Raw genomic sequence first — 20,556 nt, forward strand, 5'->3', positions numbered from 1 at the left:
TTTTTGTTATTTTGCTGTCATGAGAGATTATGTATGGTCTCTTGTTAAATGTTCACTCAGATTTGTAAGAATTTCATCTCTTTGTGGTCACTACTGAAATCATTCCAAGTACTGTAAGTTCAGTTCTGACTGCCTTTAGATTAATGATAATGAATAGGAACATGCGTTTAATATCTTGTCAGTGTACTTTTAGTTTAATCTCGTCTTCCACTCACAGAAACAAAAAAATATGTATGCCTACAGCAGTGTTTATACTGCAGTTATCCAGTGTTCAACACTGTTCCTAACCTCCTGTCTCATGTATGCATTGCATTTTTCTTCTATCTATTTTATGCAGTAACAGTGGGATGTAATTTTCCTTGTTTTGTTTTGATAGTGTTTATTTTGTGAAGTAAATTGTAGAAAGTACCCTCCTGTCAAATTGATCAAATCCCTGACTGTTGTATGGAAGCTGATGAATTTATTCAAATTGATGATTTGTGAATCAAGTTGTTTTTGTTGCAACTGATTGACAAATTGCCCTATGTGTACATCAGCGCAGATGAGCACTAATTACTCTGTGTGGGAGTAAAATAGCCATGATTAAAAATCATGGGCTTGCCTACTTGGGTGGGACTTGAACCAATGACCTCCTGATTGCTAGACAGGCATGATATCCACCAGTCTCACAGCCAGTGATGGTTCTTATCCCTTTAATATAGCAGCAGGTACTGCGTATCTACTAGTATTCAGATTAATAGATCCGGCATCAAGTTGTTTTTATTTGCAACTGATTGGCATTGTGCACGTAAATAAGCACTGATTGTAGCCATGATAAAAAAATCATTGGCATAAATCCTTGAGAGGGACAGGAATCTTAAAGGCAGGTTGATGCTGAGTTGTTGAAATTGCACCAATGGCCACAATGGATGCCCAGGGTCAGGGCCCTGTAGCTATCAAAGACTGCTCAAATTTTGAACCTTGTTATAATAATGATGATAATGATAATTATTATTATCATTTATTATTATTATTACAGTGGAAACTCGATATAACGAGATGGTCGGGACCGAGTCATTTTCCTCGTTATAGCCGATATCTCGTTATATCAGTAGGCATAAAAGAAGGCATAAAATAATGACATTAATTTGCACATGTGGGACTACCCATCATATTTCAATCAATACTGAAAACTTGATATTGTGTGTGAGGGAATTACTCACCTTTATGGGTAAGAAGATGTTTTTGCCAAGGAAATCCAATATCAAGAATGTGTTTCTTATTAATTGTAGATGTTTGAATTTGTAAATTTATATAGCTTGCGATTGTATCAAGATCGTCTGTGGAATGGTATGTGGTTATCGAATGGATGTGTGTTGTGTGGAAAGCTTGAATATGGTCTGCACAATGCTGTGTGTGTATGTGACACATTCTGTATGTACATTATGACTGCGTGTGTGTGAAGACGGGGAATTCCCTAAGTAGAAGGCCAATCACAGCATCACATTGCCTCACACCTGCTAAACGTCACGATGATGTCATGCATACATATGGCCGTCCCACCACATTTTCTGCATGTATCAGTGTGCGTGCACACACACACTTCACACGTACAACATGCATTGCTAGCTGGAGTGCATTGAAGAAAATGATTATGTGTGTGCAAGACAGTTTTTGGCGCATCAAGCTTTACAATCTCAGAAGATGATACAATGTAGCACAGGCGAAGTAAAGCTTTACCGAAGGCATTTTGCTTTACCTCGCTATAGCAGGTTTGATTTACTATGTTTTTCTTTGTTTGGAAGTCACAAAATTTATCTCGTTATAGCAGTTATTTCGTTATAGCCGATCTCGCTATAAGAGTAGCATTTTACATAGACTTGTGTGGAAGGAAATTTGGGACCGAGAAAATTTCCTCGTTAAAACCGATATCTCGTTATAGCAGTGTTCGTTATACCGAGTTTCCCCTGTATTATCATTATCATTATTATTATTATTATTATCATTATTATTATTATTATTATTATTATTGTTATTATTATTATTATTATTATTATATTATTATTATTATTATTATTATTATTATTATCATTATTATTATTATTATTATTATTATTATTATTATTATTATTATCATTATTATTATTATTATTATTATTATTATTATTATTATTATTATTATCATTATTATTGGGCATCTAGGGGCTTTACAGACAAGTTAAAGTGTTATACTAGTAAGTTACTGTAAGAGGGAATGAAGTATGACACCATGTGTGTGGGATAGGGCAAATTTATACAATATTCTACTTGCATCATGTTCATGGCACTGAGCAGGTCCACCTTGATCAAGAACATAACTATTTTGATTGCGTTTGTGTCTGTTTGTGCACGAGTCAGAAGGACATGAATATTGTCAAATGAAATTTGAGAGTTGAAAAATGTCACGAGGATGCTCTTACCAGAGAATTGGCATTTTTTCAACAACTTTATCAAATTTGGTGTCCCAAGATTATAGGTGTAACTGAAATACTGTAGCTCTGCTTACCAACAACAAACAAACAATGCAAATTAGTGAAGTGAACTAGTAGCTATTAAAGCCAAAACATAGTTCTGGTACACCTGCAAAAGTTGTCAAATTTCGCTCCCAAATGTGAACGTATGTCTAGGAAATGTGCGGAATAACGCTGTAATAACAAGATATTTGATGGGTAACGACGAAAATATTAACCAAAAAGGTTCAGTCTCAGAACTTACCCGAACGGGGTCAGGCTAAACTCGGACTCGGGGATAACTCGGCCTCGCTTTGACGGCGGGCTGAGTTGTATTGGTTGTCCCTCTGGATTGTAGAGTGTTGTACTATGGGAGCGGCCTGTTTAAACTAGCACTTCACGTTCTGGCTACTCGCAGTAATGGTCCGAGTTGTTAAAATGCGTGCATCCTCTTTGGCGCGCATGCAAAATTAGTGTGCGCCTATCAAGCACCTCTAAAAACAATCAAAGATGCTTGATAAGCAACAACAAAAACTTCAAAGACAGCACGTCTCAGCAACTGAGGTGATAGGGTCGAGTTTTCCCTGAGACCGAGTTAGTCTGGATCCTTCTGGAATAAAAGTCGGTTTTCCGACTTTTATTATTTTTCTCAAAATACTCCAAAACGACTCATCATCCCGGCAAATTGCATCAGCCAGGTAAGTTTCTTTGTACACTCTTTCGATGTACAAGGTATTGCAAGCAAATATGAAATGGTGCCAGACGGGTTCTCAAACCCTTACCAAAACTATGTTTTCACTTTAAAAGGAATTGAAAGTTAAAAGGTTCTGTCAGTCATTCTCTGTATATCTGTTTTATGTCACATGGTTTTATTTCTTATTCAGTCACTTTCTTTCTATTCAACCAACAGAGTTGTATATTTCCCTACAACGCAGACCTCCATTTGTATGTAGCAGGGGTCTTAGGCTTGCACAAAGGAAGAATTCCTCTGCATTTGAGAAAAAGAAAATGAAATAGAAGCACATTGTGAAAAATGTCAATGTCACAATTAATTATGTTAGAATACAGTAGGTATTTATGTGTTGGTATTGGCATGTTCACCCATGAGTTGAAGTGAACATATGACAAACAGTATTTACCTGTTCAACTCCGTGTATCCTGCAATATCATATGAAATACTTATTGAGAATGTTACCATGTTCCAAAGACATGTGATGTATTAGACACAAATGACATGTTTTCTTTATATTTACTGAATGAATAAAGAGATTTGTAGATTTGATACTTTTTATTATATTTTGATGTGTAGTTGCATGTATTTCATGAAATGAACCTCAGGTCATGGGTCTATAAAGTGTACAATATTTTATTTTTATATGAAAAATTGACTTGTGTAGTTAACTCATCTTATGATAATGTATGTGTATTTCATTGTGTTTGCGATAACAAATTACTTGCAAAATAATGTTTATTTTCTCTCACAATAGAGACATAGAGTGCATGCAGTTGAAGTGTCGTAGAGGAACAAATTGCTCTGTGACAATTTTATCTCTTTACATGTATTTATAGTGTTTGATAAGTGCTATCATTTATTTCCATGCTAATTGCAGCATACATGGTCTTCATTGGACTGCAATTTTGTGATTCACTCCGATGTGAACAAGTGATGTTGAAGTTCTGTTTTTATGCCTCCGCCACGAAGTGGTGCCGGAGGCATTATGTTTTCGGGTTGTCCGTCCGTCCGTACGTACGTCCGTACGTACGTCCGTACGTACGTCCGTCCGCTTTCGTTTACGCGATAACTTGAGTAATATTTACTGGAATTTTACCAAACTTGGTCCAAGTATGAAGTATGATGGGGCAACGATTTGATAAGATTTTGGGTGAAATCGGCTAAAGGTCAAAGGTCAAAGGTCAAGGTCAAATCATGAAATTGTATCCGTTTACGCGATAACTCAAGACTGTATGGAGCAAATTTCACCAAACTTTGTTGGAGGATGATGTATGATGGAACAATTACTTGAATAGTTTTTCAGTGAAATCGGACAGAGGTCAAAGGTCAAAGATCAAGGTCAAATCCTAAAATTTATCTGTTTATGTGATAACTCAAAACTGGATAAAGCAGCTTTCACCAAACTTGGTCCAGGGATGATGTATGATGGGACAATTAGTTGAGTAGATTCTAGTGACATTGACAAGAGGTCAAAGGTCAAAAGGTCAAGGTCAAATGCTAAAAATGTTGCTATTTCCCCCATATCTATGCAATGCTAGCAGTTATTTTCTTGAAACTTAGTGTAGACATGTACTACTGCGTAAGGATTCTCCAGAGAGAGTTTCATGTCATAAGGTCAGAGGTCAAAAGGTCAAAGGTTAGGTGAAAATGTTTCAATATCACTTTTCTCCCAAATGGTTCAATGTATCTTCATGGAATATGGTACATATGCATGTACTGACTGGCAGGGATTATCTAGGGAATTTAGGGGTCATGGGTCAATAGTCAGGGGTTCAAAGGTCAAGGTCAACTCCTCAAAATGTTACTGCTGTATTTTCCTCATACATGTATACTAGTATATGCAATGATTGCATTATTAGTTTTAAAAGTGTTTGATATATGTACATGTATTACTTGATGGAGATTCCTTGGAAATGTCTAGCCAGAAGGTCAAAGGTCAAAGGTTAAGGGTCAAAGGTCAGGTTTAAATGAAAAAAAAAATATTTTGTACTGTAATTACACTCTTTTTTCATACCTTGAAAATTAAACTCAATGCATAAACTTATAATAAGGTCGGTCAGAAGTCAAGTAAAAATTTTCAATTCCCCAAATATGTGTACCTGCACTCTTTAATAGACAATTATAGCAAACCCAGTTCGTGGAAAGTGAACATTCAAGATATTTCTGACAAACCTGTTATTTCGATATTTTGCCAGTTATGTGAAACTGTCATCACACATTGTCAAGACATTGTACTATACACCTATTGGGAGAATCATGCATTATGGCGGAGGCATCAGTCGCCGTAGCGACATTTCTAGTTTGTTATGGAATAGAAAGTCGGCCAGTTTCTCCGGTATTAACGTTAATTTGAACATGTTTCATTAATACTTGAAGTTCTGATGGGATACAGCAGAGTATAGCCTTATCATCTTTATGCAAGATTTCATGTTATCTGTGATAACCGCATCACAGGTCGTGCTCATCGCATATGAGTGATGTTTTCTTTCTGGATGATACTTTTTGCATAATGTTAGCTTGACATCGATAATGGAGATGACAGTAATTGGAATGATGATGTTTTCGAAGGTGATAATTATTCATCCTTTGAGTGACCTCATCATTATCAGAATTACCAGTTTTATGTTAAAGTGAAATTGATGTGTTTTTTGTTTGCACAAGTACTGATCGTTTATAGCATAGCTTCTTGAACTGAAGTTTAACAGATTCAGAAGCTGATGGGGAGGGTGTCAAAATATGGTTTTTGCAGCTCTTATGCGGAGCATTTGAAACATGAATATAACTTTACTTTTAATAGTGTGATTCATTCTGTATTCAGGACACAACATTTCTGGGTAATGTAATTTCATGTACCTAACCTACCCAATCACAGCAAGACATACAGAAAAAGAACAAACAAACAAACAGATAAAATAAAAACCAAACAAACAAGCAAAAAAAAAAAAAAGACCCAAAACAATGAACCAAACCAATTCTGTGCAGTCATATTTGCAGGTTACTGATTTGCATGTTCATTTTTATTGATGTGCAGTACAATGGATGGTATGCCTATGTGTACAAATACATAAATTGCATTTACAGTCATATTTAAAGGCTCTCAAAGAGCATTTTCACTATTATTGTCACCTTGTGAAAGATACATATTTTTCATACATATTATGTATCTTCACAACTTTATTTAAACATGACATTTTGTAGAAGTAACTGGATATCATAGATACTTGAGTTTTGGTGTTTACTCTGAAGAATTTTGTCAATCATCCCAATGCTTTTGAAATAAATTCATTATAATACAATCTATATTTTGCTTTATTGGTCTTTGTTTTCATGTTATGCTTGTAGTTAACAAGTACAAGTGTGTGTACATGTACATACATGTATATACGTACATGCATATACATCTTTTTTTTTTCTTGAAGTAATATTTGTGCAATTATTCAGCACTTTCTTTCTCCCTATGTTCTTGTTTGATATTAAGTCATGACATTAGCCACTCAAAACCATTCACAATTTCCTCATGCCTTCCTTTTTTTTAAAGATTTTTTTTTTATTTTTATTTTTTTAATTACACTGTACATAGATTTTAATGTAGTCGGCTGAGAACCAGAAGGCAGTTGTCACAATTTTGGGGATACTGAAGTATTGGTATCACATGCAGGGCTCAATCTCCTTCACATTATGGTGTCACTTTCAAATTATTTTCATTTTCAGTAAAATGTTCAAAATAAAATCACAAGGGTGCTATTTTATCAAATTTTATTTGGAACAATGCTCATAAATCTGCCCACATTCAATTCATCAAACTTTTTTATTTCATCAAAAAATGACTATCGTTTTTATTTACACCTAAATCTTACAACCCCCTATAGCGCCTTTTTGGTTCTCAGCCGACGATATTCTTTTAACAGAGCATAGAGATTTAATACATGGTAGGCCTACATGAATTTGGGGTATTTTTATGCTAAATGTATGTTACATTCATCTATAAGCATGATAAATGTATGTTATGTGAATCTATAGGGTAATAAATGTTTAGTACAATGCACTTTAATACTGGTATGTATGTTGTATGCTGGAAACTGAACACACAGACAAGGATTGAAGCAGTCAGATGCCATTAACTTTGAAAAATTTATTTCCTTTGTGCAATGATAACAGTTCTGCAACCCCTTATGGCCCAAGTTTAAATAGAAAGAGAGTGCGAGTATCAAAGCATACAATATGGGTAGCACAAAACCCATTTAAATAAGTACTGTATACATAGAGGTACTGGAGTGACAGGCTTAAATATGGCTCCTCCACCAGGTTAAAATTCTGGAGGCAATGACCACACATACTTTTATTTGACTAAACTTTGGTGTTAGCAGAAAACTGGCACAATTTGCCAACAGATATCAATTTAGAGTCATTTTTTTTTTCTATACCATTACCATTGCCTATTTACAAGGCCTAGTATGACTTATTTACAGTTGGCAGAGCAAAAGAGAACATTTAATTTCCAGAAATTGGTGAAAGTAAACTCGCTCTGCAGTCTAACATACACTTTGTAATCATTGTAAAAAAGAAAAGAAAAAAAAAAAGGTAAGTTTGTTTTCCTGATGTTAGAACAGATGTCAGCTGCATTGATTGAAAGAGTTATCAATATGCGAGATAATTTGTACAGCATATGTTTCCCCTTCATGACACGGAACTTCCATACATACAAAGAGATTTAGTGCTGTGATGGTTAACTACTGTACTTTGTACAAAGCAGAGTGTGAAAAATAAAGAATAAACTACAGTATATGAGCTGGAGCAAGAAATAATCCATGCAACGCCATGTACTTTTTTTTTTTCAGTGTACAATAGAATGCTATGCTCTCTGAAACTTAAATTTACCTAGCGCATGATATCTACAGGGAAGGTAGTAAGAGATTGCTTTTAAAAAGAGAACACATCACATCAGTTTTGGGTTGTTTTGCATTTTGAACAATGACAGATTTCCTAAATGTGCATGAACATTACAGCTGTGGAAGCAATCAGATCCAGCAAACATTGAGATGATGTTGCTTCACTAATTCTTCACTTTTTAAAGACAACAATGAGTATGGATGAATTTTGACTAAAGCAAATAGTTTTACATACCTTTTGAAATTCCTATTTTTTTTTTTTTTTTCATATGACAAGTTAACATGGCACAACTCTTCATAGGCACCTAAAGTTGGTAGACGTGTACAAGTTTAATACCAATGGTATGATGTACATACAGCATATGGTATGCTATCTATGCTTCCTTTGAATAATAAAAGGTACTGATAGTATACCTGAGGAAAATTCAATGAGGAAACAACTGCATTCATTTGCTTTAAAGTGACAAACTGGTACATCTGATCAATTGTCCATAGAAAGTTAGCCATAATCTACCTGACAGAAGAAAACCAACAAAAGACATAGAGTACACCATTTATGCAGTGACTTGGTCAGAGTTTGCAAACAGTGGAAAAAGACTGCAATTTCAATCGTCTAACTTATCTTTTTTTTTTTATACTCACTTGTTGTGGATACAGTCACCACATGTTCACTATCAATTATAACAACTGTTATAATGTTTCAGATTTGAGCTACTGAGTAGTTGAATCCAGGGGAAGCAATAAACATGCGTAGATGCTGACCAGCTGTTTGACCAACGTAAGCAAGATGACTCCCATGTCTGAATACATGACAGTCTGGCATCCAAATATGCCCCCAGCAGCATGCATCTTCACTTCAGCAAACCGTCTCTCTACCATGTCACATTATGTCAGTGGCAGTGGAGAGGACCAGAAGAAGGATTTGTCTTTCCCCATTTTAGTTGGTCATTGCAAAATTTCAAAACTGATTTTTCTGCTCTATCTCTCTCTCTTTGATTTTGCTTTTAAGTGCACTTAAATCGTACAGTGCTCTGTTCAAAGTCAGCACATGCATACACAATCTTGTTAAAGTCTCCCCTTTCTTTTTCCTAGAATTCACAAGTACATACATTGTATAACAGGACTATGCACACATGTCTTCTGTCTATTAAAATGCAATCTAACATGTTCCAGTGTACAAGGCAGAGCACACACAACTACTTATTTCTATGTGGTGTATATCATGCATTTTCTTGATTATCTAGGTTTGATTTAGCTTTATGTACATGTTTACCAATTCAACAATACCTGTTATTAAATGTATTCTGTTTAGCTATTTCTATGAAAGAACATAAAACCATAATTTCTCTGGAAAAATAAAAGAATCACACAAAAAGTAAAGGAAATAATACTCTATTATAATGCTACAAAAATGTTTACCTCTGGAAAGTACAGATTTTCTACGATTACATGTTACTATTAGCTAAAATGGAGCCTCTTTAAGAAAGGACAATTCAAAAATATAATAGAAACAACCTCTGGCATACACATCACACTCATTCAAGTGTTTATGCTTTAAAAACAAATAGCTGCATTAACGAGTATGCTGAAAATAACCCACACCACTGTGTACTTGTGCATCTTCAATGAAAAATATACACACTATGTATTTTTCTTTGAAAGCTTTGATGATCAAAGAAATACTTTTTCTCAATAGAATCCAAAAAATTGGAAAGGTTAGACATTCAACTACTTAGTACATTCACATTATATGTCTAGTTCCAGTATTATCAAGGTTAGACTTGAATACAAGTTAGTGAAGGCACATACATGTGAAGGAATACCAGGTCACCTTGTTGACATACATGTACTGGTAGTTGCTTCAGAGAAGCCTCCGATTATAACCGTTAATTCCACTCTTTCTTTCTTTCTTCCTTTCTTTTTCTTTGCATTGACAAACCAATGCCACAAGCATGAGAGTTTATCAAGATATGACAAATAGTAACCCTTAGTTTTGATATTGTCCTACATTCAAAAGGCCAAATACATACATAGCAAAGACATCAAGAACAAGAATAGTACCCATTCATACAGAAATTCCTATTTCTTGATTTACTTGAATTCTTCAACTGACAGTGTAAAATTTGGGTGCTTGCGTTCTTGCGTTCACACAGTGGAACTCTGAAGTTGGATGTCTGCCTAAAACACACGGTTTAATTAAAAATCACATATCTTCAATGTATGTGAAACAATTTTCAACTTAGCATTGATATATGTATATGAAAGACTGGAAAAATTAAAAATGATTGAAAAAAGTTTTTAAATGCACTGAATTACATATTATATTAAATCACGACAGTAAGAGGCATTAATACTAGAACCTTCATTCCAAGAAATCTACTCTTAATTTCTTCACTGATATATATTGTACATGATCTTTTTTTTTCATGGAGGAAGTTGCCATTGTAGACCCTGTAGCCATGGAGATTTCCAACCAAAATGATTGCACCTCATGAAAAATCACTTATCAGGTTGTATATGGGGAATAAATTAACTCATTTGCTGGAAATTTACCTTCTGATGGCGGTAAAATAAGTACTACTGTAAAGAGGAAATTTCTGTGGTGTTGAAATCTTTTGTGCAACCAGAAACAAGCACGAAAATGAAAGTGTAGAGCCACTTTTGGTAGAGACTTAAAATACAGCGCATCCTTTAATAGCAGTAGTGAACATGGGATCTAAGAGCATATGACTATTGTGACTCCGTCCATCTCTTGCACTTCCTTGGAAACAGCTAGTATCATACAGCATACCACTGAACTGAGTAAGAACTGTACACATATTTCACATCATATGTGCAGACATACATACACACACACACACACACACACACACACACACACACACGTGCAAAAACACACAAACACATACATGGTTATGAATTTAACCCAACGAAAAAGAAAATATAAAATCTATCTACAATAATAGGCAGGTAACAAAATCGCTCTTATTTTTCCCTACTTATTCAGCCTAGCTACACTTTGTAAGTAACAGCCTGAATATAAAATACACAAATACAGCCTTTTAACAATTTCTTTATTACTAATACTGTGTAAGCTGTTATTTTTTGCGTAGAGATATTTTCGCGAATGAGGGGATCACGAACATTTTCGAAGATGTTGTTTTTGAGAGTGGACACCAATGTCATTATTGGTATAAAGTGCACTTACCCTAGTGCATGGTGGCATTTTTGCATGTAGTTACATTTTGTGGTCCAACAGGGATTTGCAAATTTTGCTAAAATAAAACCCTCATAAAAATAACAGCTTATACAGTACATGTATCAACCGATTTGTCTGCATAATACTGCCTGTATGTGTATTGTGTTGTAACATATCTTTTCATTTCTTTCACCATTTCCCTTCTCTGTCAGTACTGCAGCTGGTAAAGTAATTTCCCATGACACTGGGAATCAAACAAGTACATCATCTAAAATACACAGTACAACAATCATTTATGCATGGTATTTAAAATTTTTTACAGACTGCCGAGTTACTTCGACAATGTAAATTTTGTAGTCAAGCATTACAACCTCATTTCAACACAAAGACTGAGAAACACTTGCTCAGCTATTTGCACCTGGAAGACACCATACCAGGTCAAAGGAAGCAGTCTGGTAATCTGCACTTACTGGGAGAAAGGGAATTTACACCACATAAAAGTAGCACACTGATACCAAAAAATAATAAATCATGGAAGAATATAGTAACGGCATGAAATGTCAGCAACCATTTCTCCATCATATTAGTTTGAATGACAGACTTTTGGTGATTTTCTGTAATTCAACGCATCTTTCTAAACCCAATAATTACTGTATTTCCACAAAGATGGATCATCTGTTGTGACGTGTACACGGCAACACATATTAATGGTTCATTACATAAATTTTTCATTTCAGATGGTGAGAGAAATGATCATTCAAACAAGTTCAAGCAAGATACAAAAACTGCACTATTGCTGCTAGATGAATAAACTATGACTGATGGAAAATAGAGCTTTGATTGCTGTAAAATGTTTCAACGCCTTGTGAGGTATTACATTAGATGATCAACATCTCTGTGGTCTTGTAGAAATTACATTTGCTAATTGACAGTTATACCCGCAGGAGGGGGGGGGGGGGATTTAGGGGAATCAGACCAAGACAAGCTTTGCCCAGACAAGAGACACTGTGGCAAGAACCATACTTATCCTGGGACAAATTGCCAGGGAGCTCACAAAAGTGTTGCACATGTTTGAGCTGCAGCAGTATTTGCACTCCCCATAGTGTTGGCTGAGACAGTTCTCTGTGTGTTCACAAGGTGCCATGCATCCCCGCTTCACGTTCCAGTAGTTACCAAGACTGTTACCGCCTGACTGGAACATCGAGGTCTGAGCAGAACACCAGTAAAAACCAAAAATCAGTAAAAAGGAACAAGATTAACACATAAGCTGGGTTTCTTAAATGCACTTTGTTGAAACCAAAGTAGAGCAATTCATCTTCAGCACATTTGACTAGGATGTCCATTCTTCCTGTGCATGTACACTGTACACTGAAGGGCATGTACACTGCCCTTCATAATTTACATTTTCACTAAGTTCAATAATCTTGACCATTTTCCAAGGATTGACCTTTTAAAGCCTCTCTGCACAAGGGAAATACAATGAACCTTGCCTTTAGTTGAATCTATTTGGACTGAACAAATAAAAAAATTATTCTATTCATGTTTGTTTTGTGATCAAGATGACGTGTACATGTATGTAATGATTCATAAGAGAACATATTCTGTAATCTTTTCAGAAACAAACATTTTTGCACTCATGGACTGGTAGCTCCCACCTTTTATTTTGTGGAATTGACCAGTGCACCCTTGAGACAGGGAACATTGATATGACAAAATAACAAAATCATTTTTTTTTGCCAAGTTGAAGATTTGCTTTAATTACTATAATGTTATTTTTCAAATATTTATTCATTTTAAGCCAACATGAATGATGTCATCAGTCCCAGGTAGATTGTACTGTGGACTGTATTGAACAAGCCTGGACACAGGGAAATGAAGGCAAGTAGAATGTAAAACTGTGGCACAAAACAGGACAGAACAAAAACACAATGACATCACACACATTTCTATAAACATGAAGACAAATTGGAATGTGTATCTTTCCTGTATCTGCACCCTTGACTGTCTGTATCTTTCTATATGACCAACATCCACAAATAAGCTGAATTTGAATCCATTGTACCTCAAAAAACAAGACAGCATGTGCCATATCATACATGTACTTACAAAACAGGAACCTTCACATTCAACGGTAGGCAAGGACTCTGAAGCATTCCAGCAGTCTGACCACACTGGCTGTTCCAGCTGTTGGCACTGGTAGCACTGAATGACATCAGCTGTCCATGCTACCTCTACACCTGCCACTGGGAGGATGGTTAAATTAAGAAGCATTATCATCAGATGTTGTCAAAGTTATTGTCAACATCACCATTGCACTGACAATAATGCATACATACACATGTTCTGTATCCATAAACATACACATGTATATTGTCGCTGGGGTGACAGGACCTTGTATGTCAAATTTTGGTGAAAATTTTTGGATTATTTGTCAGATTAATAGGTGATATCTAGTCCAAATTGTATTGTCCAACCCCTCAAATGAAGCCACCACAGAATGACAAAGGAAAGACAATCCCATTTGTTACAGTGCTTTGGCTGCCATGTTTTTGCACTCTCCCGAACATTTGTCTTTTTAGCTTTTGTGGCCTAAGCAGTAATACTGTATGTACAGTTTGTAGTATCTTTCTATCATACTGAGGTATCAGTAGGTTTTAATAACAGACTCACAAATCTTCCATTTTGACTCTTGAGGATATAATCAAAATGCCAATTTTCATGGTCAAACCAAGTACATCTACAACAGTATAAATATGATCACAAAACCAACAAAAAGTTGCACCCCTTGATTTTACTCGAGGACTAAAAAAAAAAAAGAAAGTGAAACGGCTCAACCAATCAATCTTGGGTTTTTCATATTTTCTGAAAGAGTTTTTCTTTTTCTACATTATTCCTGAGTTTGATATCATAAAATGGGAAAGTGTGTTTTTGGTAGTTTTTCTACGCAGTGAGAACAGGTATATCTTAGAGGCCCTTTTTCATTTCTTGAAAATCCTTTGCACACTTTTCACTTTCAACTCTAATAACTTTTGAAAGTTGATATTTATAAGAAGCAGCATGTGTTAACCCATTGAGGATGAGTCCGGAGTATACTCGGGCAAGTGTCTATGGGAAATGCATGTTGTAGCAAAATCAAATTGTCCTCAACAGGTTAATACAGCATGGTCAATTTCAGCTTAATCTGATACTCCCTTCATTGCTGCTGCTCCAGTAGCTTACACCCTGTTTTTTGTCCCATTCATCACACAGCTAGCATGGTTTGGTAAAGATTAGGCACTTGACTAGGAATGTTTTTTTCTTTACGTCACAGCCTCTTTTCTCGGTTCACACTTTCCAGAGTGCGTGCTTCCTTGCCAATATTTAGTTGGGTTAGGAGAGTCCATTTGATTTGAGTTATACATCATTTTAAAACTTAGAGTACGCTCTTTCAGAAACTGCCCTCAACTGGAAACCCGTATCTGGCTACTTTTTGTTGGTTTTGTGATGCACTGTCACAAATAGAGGATCTATCAGTCCTCCTTTAATAAACAAACAAACTTCCACATTGCCAACAAGTTAGGAATCTGAAAGAGTTGTTTTTCTCATCAATTGAGTAATCAAACATTTATCACACATCACAACACAAATTTTCAAGTATTCGACAGAGACTTTGTCACTAGCACTCATTTTAACTGACATGAAGAAACTTGGCAAATTGATGATGTGAACACAACAATGTTGCAGTATCACTGATGAGTGAGAAGAGGGGAATAACCTAATTACATCAGCTTGAAGTTGCACAGACTTCCTTTCCCCTGACGTGTGAAATTAATTTTGTTATAATAAGTAAGCTAATCTTACTTTACTTTTACTTTTTCCTTCCGCTTATACAAGGGGGTGTCACGGGGAGACATAACTAATCATAAAGTCGGTCAGCCACAAAATGGTTAAACCATGTACTTATCTTATCAATTATGTTCCCAAACATTACTGATAACCATTTAAACTTTTATCTTGAAAGGTGGACCTGTGTGCTATACAAGTAGCCACAATTATTATTATTATTATTATTATTAGCTCGTCATCCTCAAAGCAATCTGAAACAAAGTCCAAGAACTCTCCTCACTTGCTGAGTGACCCCTAGATTTGTACATCATATCCATGGAATGAAAATTTTTCTTACGACTCGCAGACAAATTGTTCACATTATAGTTTACTCACCTAGAACGAAACAAAGCACACTACAAACAACAAGACGTGTGTTCTTCATGTTGGCTGAGGAATGAGGTTATCTGTAACTGGACACCACAGGTTGCTTCTTTTCTACTGCAGCGAACCTAAACACACACACACACGCACACAAATATTATTATATCAGCATTGTATTATATGCATACAACATACAATTGTACTGTTCAAACAGAAAGTGACAGATGAAAAAAAAAAAAAGAAAAAAGGATATAACTCCATCACTGATGAATACAAGTTGTGGTGGATACATGATGTATTTCTTACTGCAGGACAAACTGATTTTAGCACAGAAGGTAGAACACATTTAGATGGTGTACAATGTACTTAGAATCTGTTAAAGTCAAACTGTAAAACCTAAAATATTTGTGACATGAAATTTCCAAGAATTGGTGCTGACAGCCTTTCTCAATGGACAAAATTTTTGTAAATTGCCACTGTCATTCAATGCATTGTATTACACAAAAACTGTGTGTAAAACTCCTTGCAAAGTTTATGGAGATTTATGCACGCTAAAATTTCTCGTTTTACAGTATTTCCATCATTTCAAATAATTTTACAGATGATGTTTTTCTAAATATCCTTCACACTAAAGGGATGGTACAGTATTGGTGGAGATGAGAATTAGGCTTTTACCTTTTTCCGAGTTACCAAGAAAACACTTATGAAATAGTACAGGGCATACCATCTTAAGAGGAATTCAAAGTCTATTTGATGAAAATCGGGTTTGAAACGACTGAAACATACAAAAACAATGTAAAACAAAGCGATCATAATAAAATGTGTGTCCCACACTTTAGAATCGCTCTGTTCTGGATATATCTCAGCCATTTCAAAACCAGTTTTCATCAAATAATCGTTGAATTCCTCATGGAATTACATGCTCTTTCATACAGTCAAACCTGCCTTAGCGGCCACCTCTCTATAGCGGCCACCTGTCTATAGCGGCCACTGAAAAATCCCCCCGAGAGAAAAGCCATGTTAAAGACCCTGTGTATAGCGGCCACCTGTCTAACGCGGCCAGCGGCCACATATTTTGTTTCCCGTGGTAGATTTTAACCTGTCTATAGCGGCCAAAAACCTGATGGAGCCGTAGCCGAGCCGATAATTCAGTGTGTTTTTCTGCTTTTTAGCCGTGCCAGTCATTCCTGGGCAACGTTCAGTGATCGCCACCGTTGCATTCATCACTTATTCAGTCCCAATAATGCACTAGTGTTAATTTTTCTTCATGACTGTGCACATGCTACGGTACTGTGCAACAATTTCATAAACACCGGCATTGTTTTATGCATGATACACACGTGTGCATACGTACACACATACATGTACATGTAAGTGTTTATAGATGTATACAACAATGATACATGTACATGTAGGCAATGTACACAAAGTTGGATTACCTGTCTATAGCGGCCACCTGTCTATAATGGCCACTTTTTCCGTATCCCTTGGGTGGCCGCTATAGACAGGTTTGACTGTATTTCATAATAGGTTTCTCATTACCGTATCTCACCAAAAAATGTTAGAAACCTGAAATTAGATCTCAACCAAAGCTATACAATCCCTTAAAGTGAAATTGATACAGTACTTGAGTAGTGTATATAAAATTGGGTCAAAACTCCTGCCGACTATTTTAGTATCAAAACTCTACATGATCACCATGACTTGTTCCCTTTGTGTTCGCTTTATTGTTGTGCACCTTCCAGGTAGATCTACAGCCCTGTCACGTTTTTACAGTGATTAACTTACTAGTCTAACGGGTTAGATCTACATCTTATTCTTCATTTTTTTTTTTCAAATCTGATGGCTGTCGCAAAAGAAAGTCCATCTGTCTAGAGGAACCTTTTTTAAAAAAATCAATTTTGTGACTTTTAGGAGAGGATTCTGTGCAGCCAGACGTAGACTGGTCTCCGCGACCGCAGAACATAATTTTTAATCCCGACTCAGCTAGTTGACAGCGTGCCAACTTCGCATATTCTGTTCAAACACACCAATCCGATTGATAAATTGGCATAATTGCACTTGATGCCCCCAGGGGACATCAGCATTTTTACCTTAGGAATATCATCCCTGTCTCGATTCATTCATTCACAAACCCTGAAATATCCATCCGCATGTGATTCGGCAGATCGTGGAAGAAAAAAAGTTATGGGGACACCAAGTGCAAGTAAACATAGAGAGACGAGCTCTAGCTATCAAGCTTACTAGTACTATAAAGATCCCTTGAGTTTTGCTTCCCGTGCAATCTCTAGCACGCTAGATTATGCTACACCATGTACAAACTTGAGATATTCATCAGCGTATGGTACGGTATATCGCGGAAGAAATAAAGTTATGGGGGCACCAAGTGCAAGTAAAAAGAGAGACGAGCTTTAGCTATCATTATCAAGGTTAAATTAGATATCGATCATGTGAATGAAGGGTGATTAGAGGTGCTTTTTACTTCGCCGGAACGGCTTTCATGTGTTTTTGGGGGCACCAAGTGCAAGTAAATGTAGAGAGACGAGCTTTAGGCCCTATAGCTTGATAGCAATCAATGTAAAATTAGATACGGGGGACACCCCCGAACCTCTGTTCAACTGGAACTACTTTCATGGTCACACTAAACCACAAAAAAGCGCTAGCAATCTCTCGCCCAACGACAGTAGCCACTCCATGGCATGATCGTATGTAGGCCTATTTCTGAAAGGAAAAAATGTTGATGTACCATGGTGGCATCAAGTGCAATAATGCCGATAGGCGATAAATCACCAAATGCCGTGGTAGGCCTCACAAAGTACAATGAAAGCGTTTCTTGCGCTTCCATTCTTCTCGCATCTTAACATGTAACTTTCATATTTATATGTAGGTCCTAGGCCTAGAGTGCACTAGTGATTGAATGTCAAGAGGTGTTCTCTACTGCACTGGATTTGAGAGTAATTTCTAAGTTTCTGTCACTGTTTTGTGTGCAAAGTCATGCCTTTGCAGTAACCGCAGCAGCGCAGTGACCCCAATACGTACAGTAGTGACCGTCTACTGTTACTGTGAACAGCACCTTGCGCCGGGTTTTATCCTTTGCAGCTACTGGTCATGTGAAAGAAAAACAATCATAGATGTGTCATACAAATAATCTATTAACGTTAGTATTAAATGTTAGATATTTGTAACAGTTAGGCCTACATCAAACTCAAAGTAAAGCTTGGCATTTTCTCTAACGTTAGGCCTAGCTAGCTATGTCTGAGTTACAAAGGCCTAGAATCTAGTCTTACTCTTTAGGACAGGTTCTACAACTTTACTATAATTTCCATATCAACAGAAATCTGTAGAATTTACATATACTGTACTTGAATGACAGAATGTTTTTAAATGGTGATTTAAATGCTGTAACAATGTGGGCAAGCACATGGCAACACAAGTTCAACGAGTCCAAATGTAAAGTTGTGCACTATGGTAGAATTAAAGCCCAAACAAAGTTCTGGCACGCCTGCAAAAGTTGTCAAATTTCGCTCCCAAATGTGAACGTATGCTTAGGAAATGTGCAGGATAACGATGTTATGACAAGATATTCGATGGGTAACGACGAAAATGCGAAATATTAACCAAAAAGGTTCAGTCTCAGAACTTACCCGAACGGGTTCAGGGTAAACTCGGACTCGGTGATAACTCGGCTTCGCTTTGACGGCGGGATGAGCTGTAATGGTTGTCCCTCTGTGTACAGTGTTGTCCTATGGGATCGGCCTGTATAAACTAGCGCTTCGTGTTGCTACTCGCAGTATGGTCCGAGTTGTTACAACGCGCGCATCAAAAACCTCTTTGCGCGCATGCAAAATTAGTGTGCGCCGATCAAGCACCTCTAAAACAATCAAAGGCGCTTGATAAACAACAAACACAAACTTCAAAAACCGCGCGTCTCAGCAACTGAGGACCGCGCGCTGTCATTTTTGTTTTGTTTGTACAGGATTTCGTTAGCACGCACTTTCCTGTCCATTCTGTTAGGCCTCATTTGGTTTTATGCAGTGGCCAGTATGTGGCGATCACGAACTGTGTGTGAATTGTCTGAAGTAGGGTCGAATTTTTCCCAAGACCGAGTTAGTCTGGAGCTTTCTGGAATAAAAGTCGGTTTTCCTACTATTATTATTTTTCTCAAAATACTCCAAACCGACTCGTCATTCCGGCAAACCGCGTCAGCCAGGTAAGTTTCCTAGTGGACTCTTTCGATATATTGCAAGAAAAAATGAAATGGTGCTAGACGGGTTCTCAAGCACTTACCGAAACTTAGTTTTCACTTTAACCCATGTCATCAGTATACAATGTCAGGAGAGGATGGTGAGGAGGAGATCTCTCAGAACATAGATCTCTGAAAAAGATCTTGGAGTCATCTGTGATAGATTCCTCACTTTCAGTGCACAAACAGCTGAGCTTGCCAAAAGAGCTTGGAATCATCAAGAGATCTTTCTCTGCGCTGAATGAGAAGGGATGGCTCAAGTTGTACAAAGCACTATAAATAAGACCAACACTCGAGTATTGCAATATATATATGGTGTGGTCTCCTACTTTCAAAAAGGATGAAGACTTACTTGAGAAAGTACAACAGAGGACAACAAGATTGCTCCCCCACCTTCGTCATTTGGAATATGCAGAGCGTCTGAAAATCCTCAAGCTACCCACCCTTGCATACAGAAGGCAACGAGCCGAGCTCATTCAGATTTTCAAGATCATAAAGGGAATAGATCCTTGACAGTACTCAATTTTTTGACATGGTTGAATGCAGCAACACCAGAGGCCACAGGCAGGCACAGCTTGAAATTGAAGAAACCAAGAGTTAAGACTGCAGCCGAGACAAAATGCCTTTGCTGTGAGAAGCATAAATATTAACTGGAATGCTCTACCAGAGGCAGCAGTCTCAGCCACCAGTGTAAACCAATTCAAGTCGGCACTAGAGTCAAAGAGACATTGGTTGGGATTTGGGAAAACCACCCATTGAAGTACAACCCGTACTAACTGCGACCAGCCCCAACACGCAGTGTGTAACTGTGTATACGGAGCGTCCCGGGGTTAGAC

General features: G+C 36.8%; 1 protein-coding gene across 1 annotated transcript; it reads right to left on the reverse strand.

Moving 5' to 3' along the window:
* Positions 1–12,259: 12,259 nt before the first annotated feature.
* On the reverse strand, positions 12,260–19,786 carry LOC140231221 (uncharacterized). The gene is made up of 4 exons (XM_072311367.1): positions 19,765–19,786; positions 15,490–15,605; positions 13,396–13,532; positions 12,260–12,496 (listed from the first exon to the last, which is right to left on the reverse strand). The coding sequence occupies exons 2-4, from the start codon at positions 15,536–15,538 to the stop codon at positions 12,260–12,262; spliced, it is 423 nt and encodes a 140-aa protein (XP_072167468.1). The 5' UTR covers positions 15,539–15,605; positions 19,765–19,786.
* Between the last annotated feature and the right edge of the window lie 770 nt (positions 19,787–20,556).

This window comes from Diadema setosum, chromosome 7 (assembly GCF_964275005.1).
Source record: "Diadema setosum chromosome 7, eeDiaSeto1, whole genome shotgun sequence".
In the NCBI taxonomy this organism is placed as follows: Eukaryota; Metazoa; Echinodermata; class Echinoidea; order Diadematoida; family Diadematidae; genus Diadema; species Diadema setosum.

Bases quoted from the DNA above. Each gene is read 5' to 3' on its own strand.
- LOC140231221 (XM_072311367.1), bottom strand. From the start codon at position 15,538: ATGAAGAACACACGTCTTGTTGTTTGTAGTGTGCTTTGTTTCGTTCTA. The intron at 13,533-15,489 runs GTGAGTAAACTA...CCATCCTCCCAG, and splicing joins TGTGCTTTGTTTCGTTCTAG to TGGCAGGTGTAGAGGTAGCA. The intron at 12,497-13,395 runs GTAAGTACATGT...TGTTCTGCTCAG, and splicing joins AATGTGAAGGTTCCTGTTTT to ACCTCGATGTTCCAGTCAGG.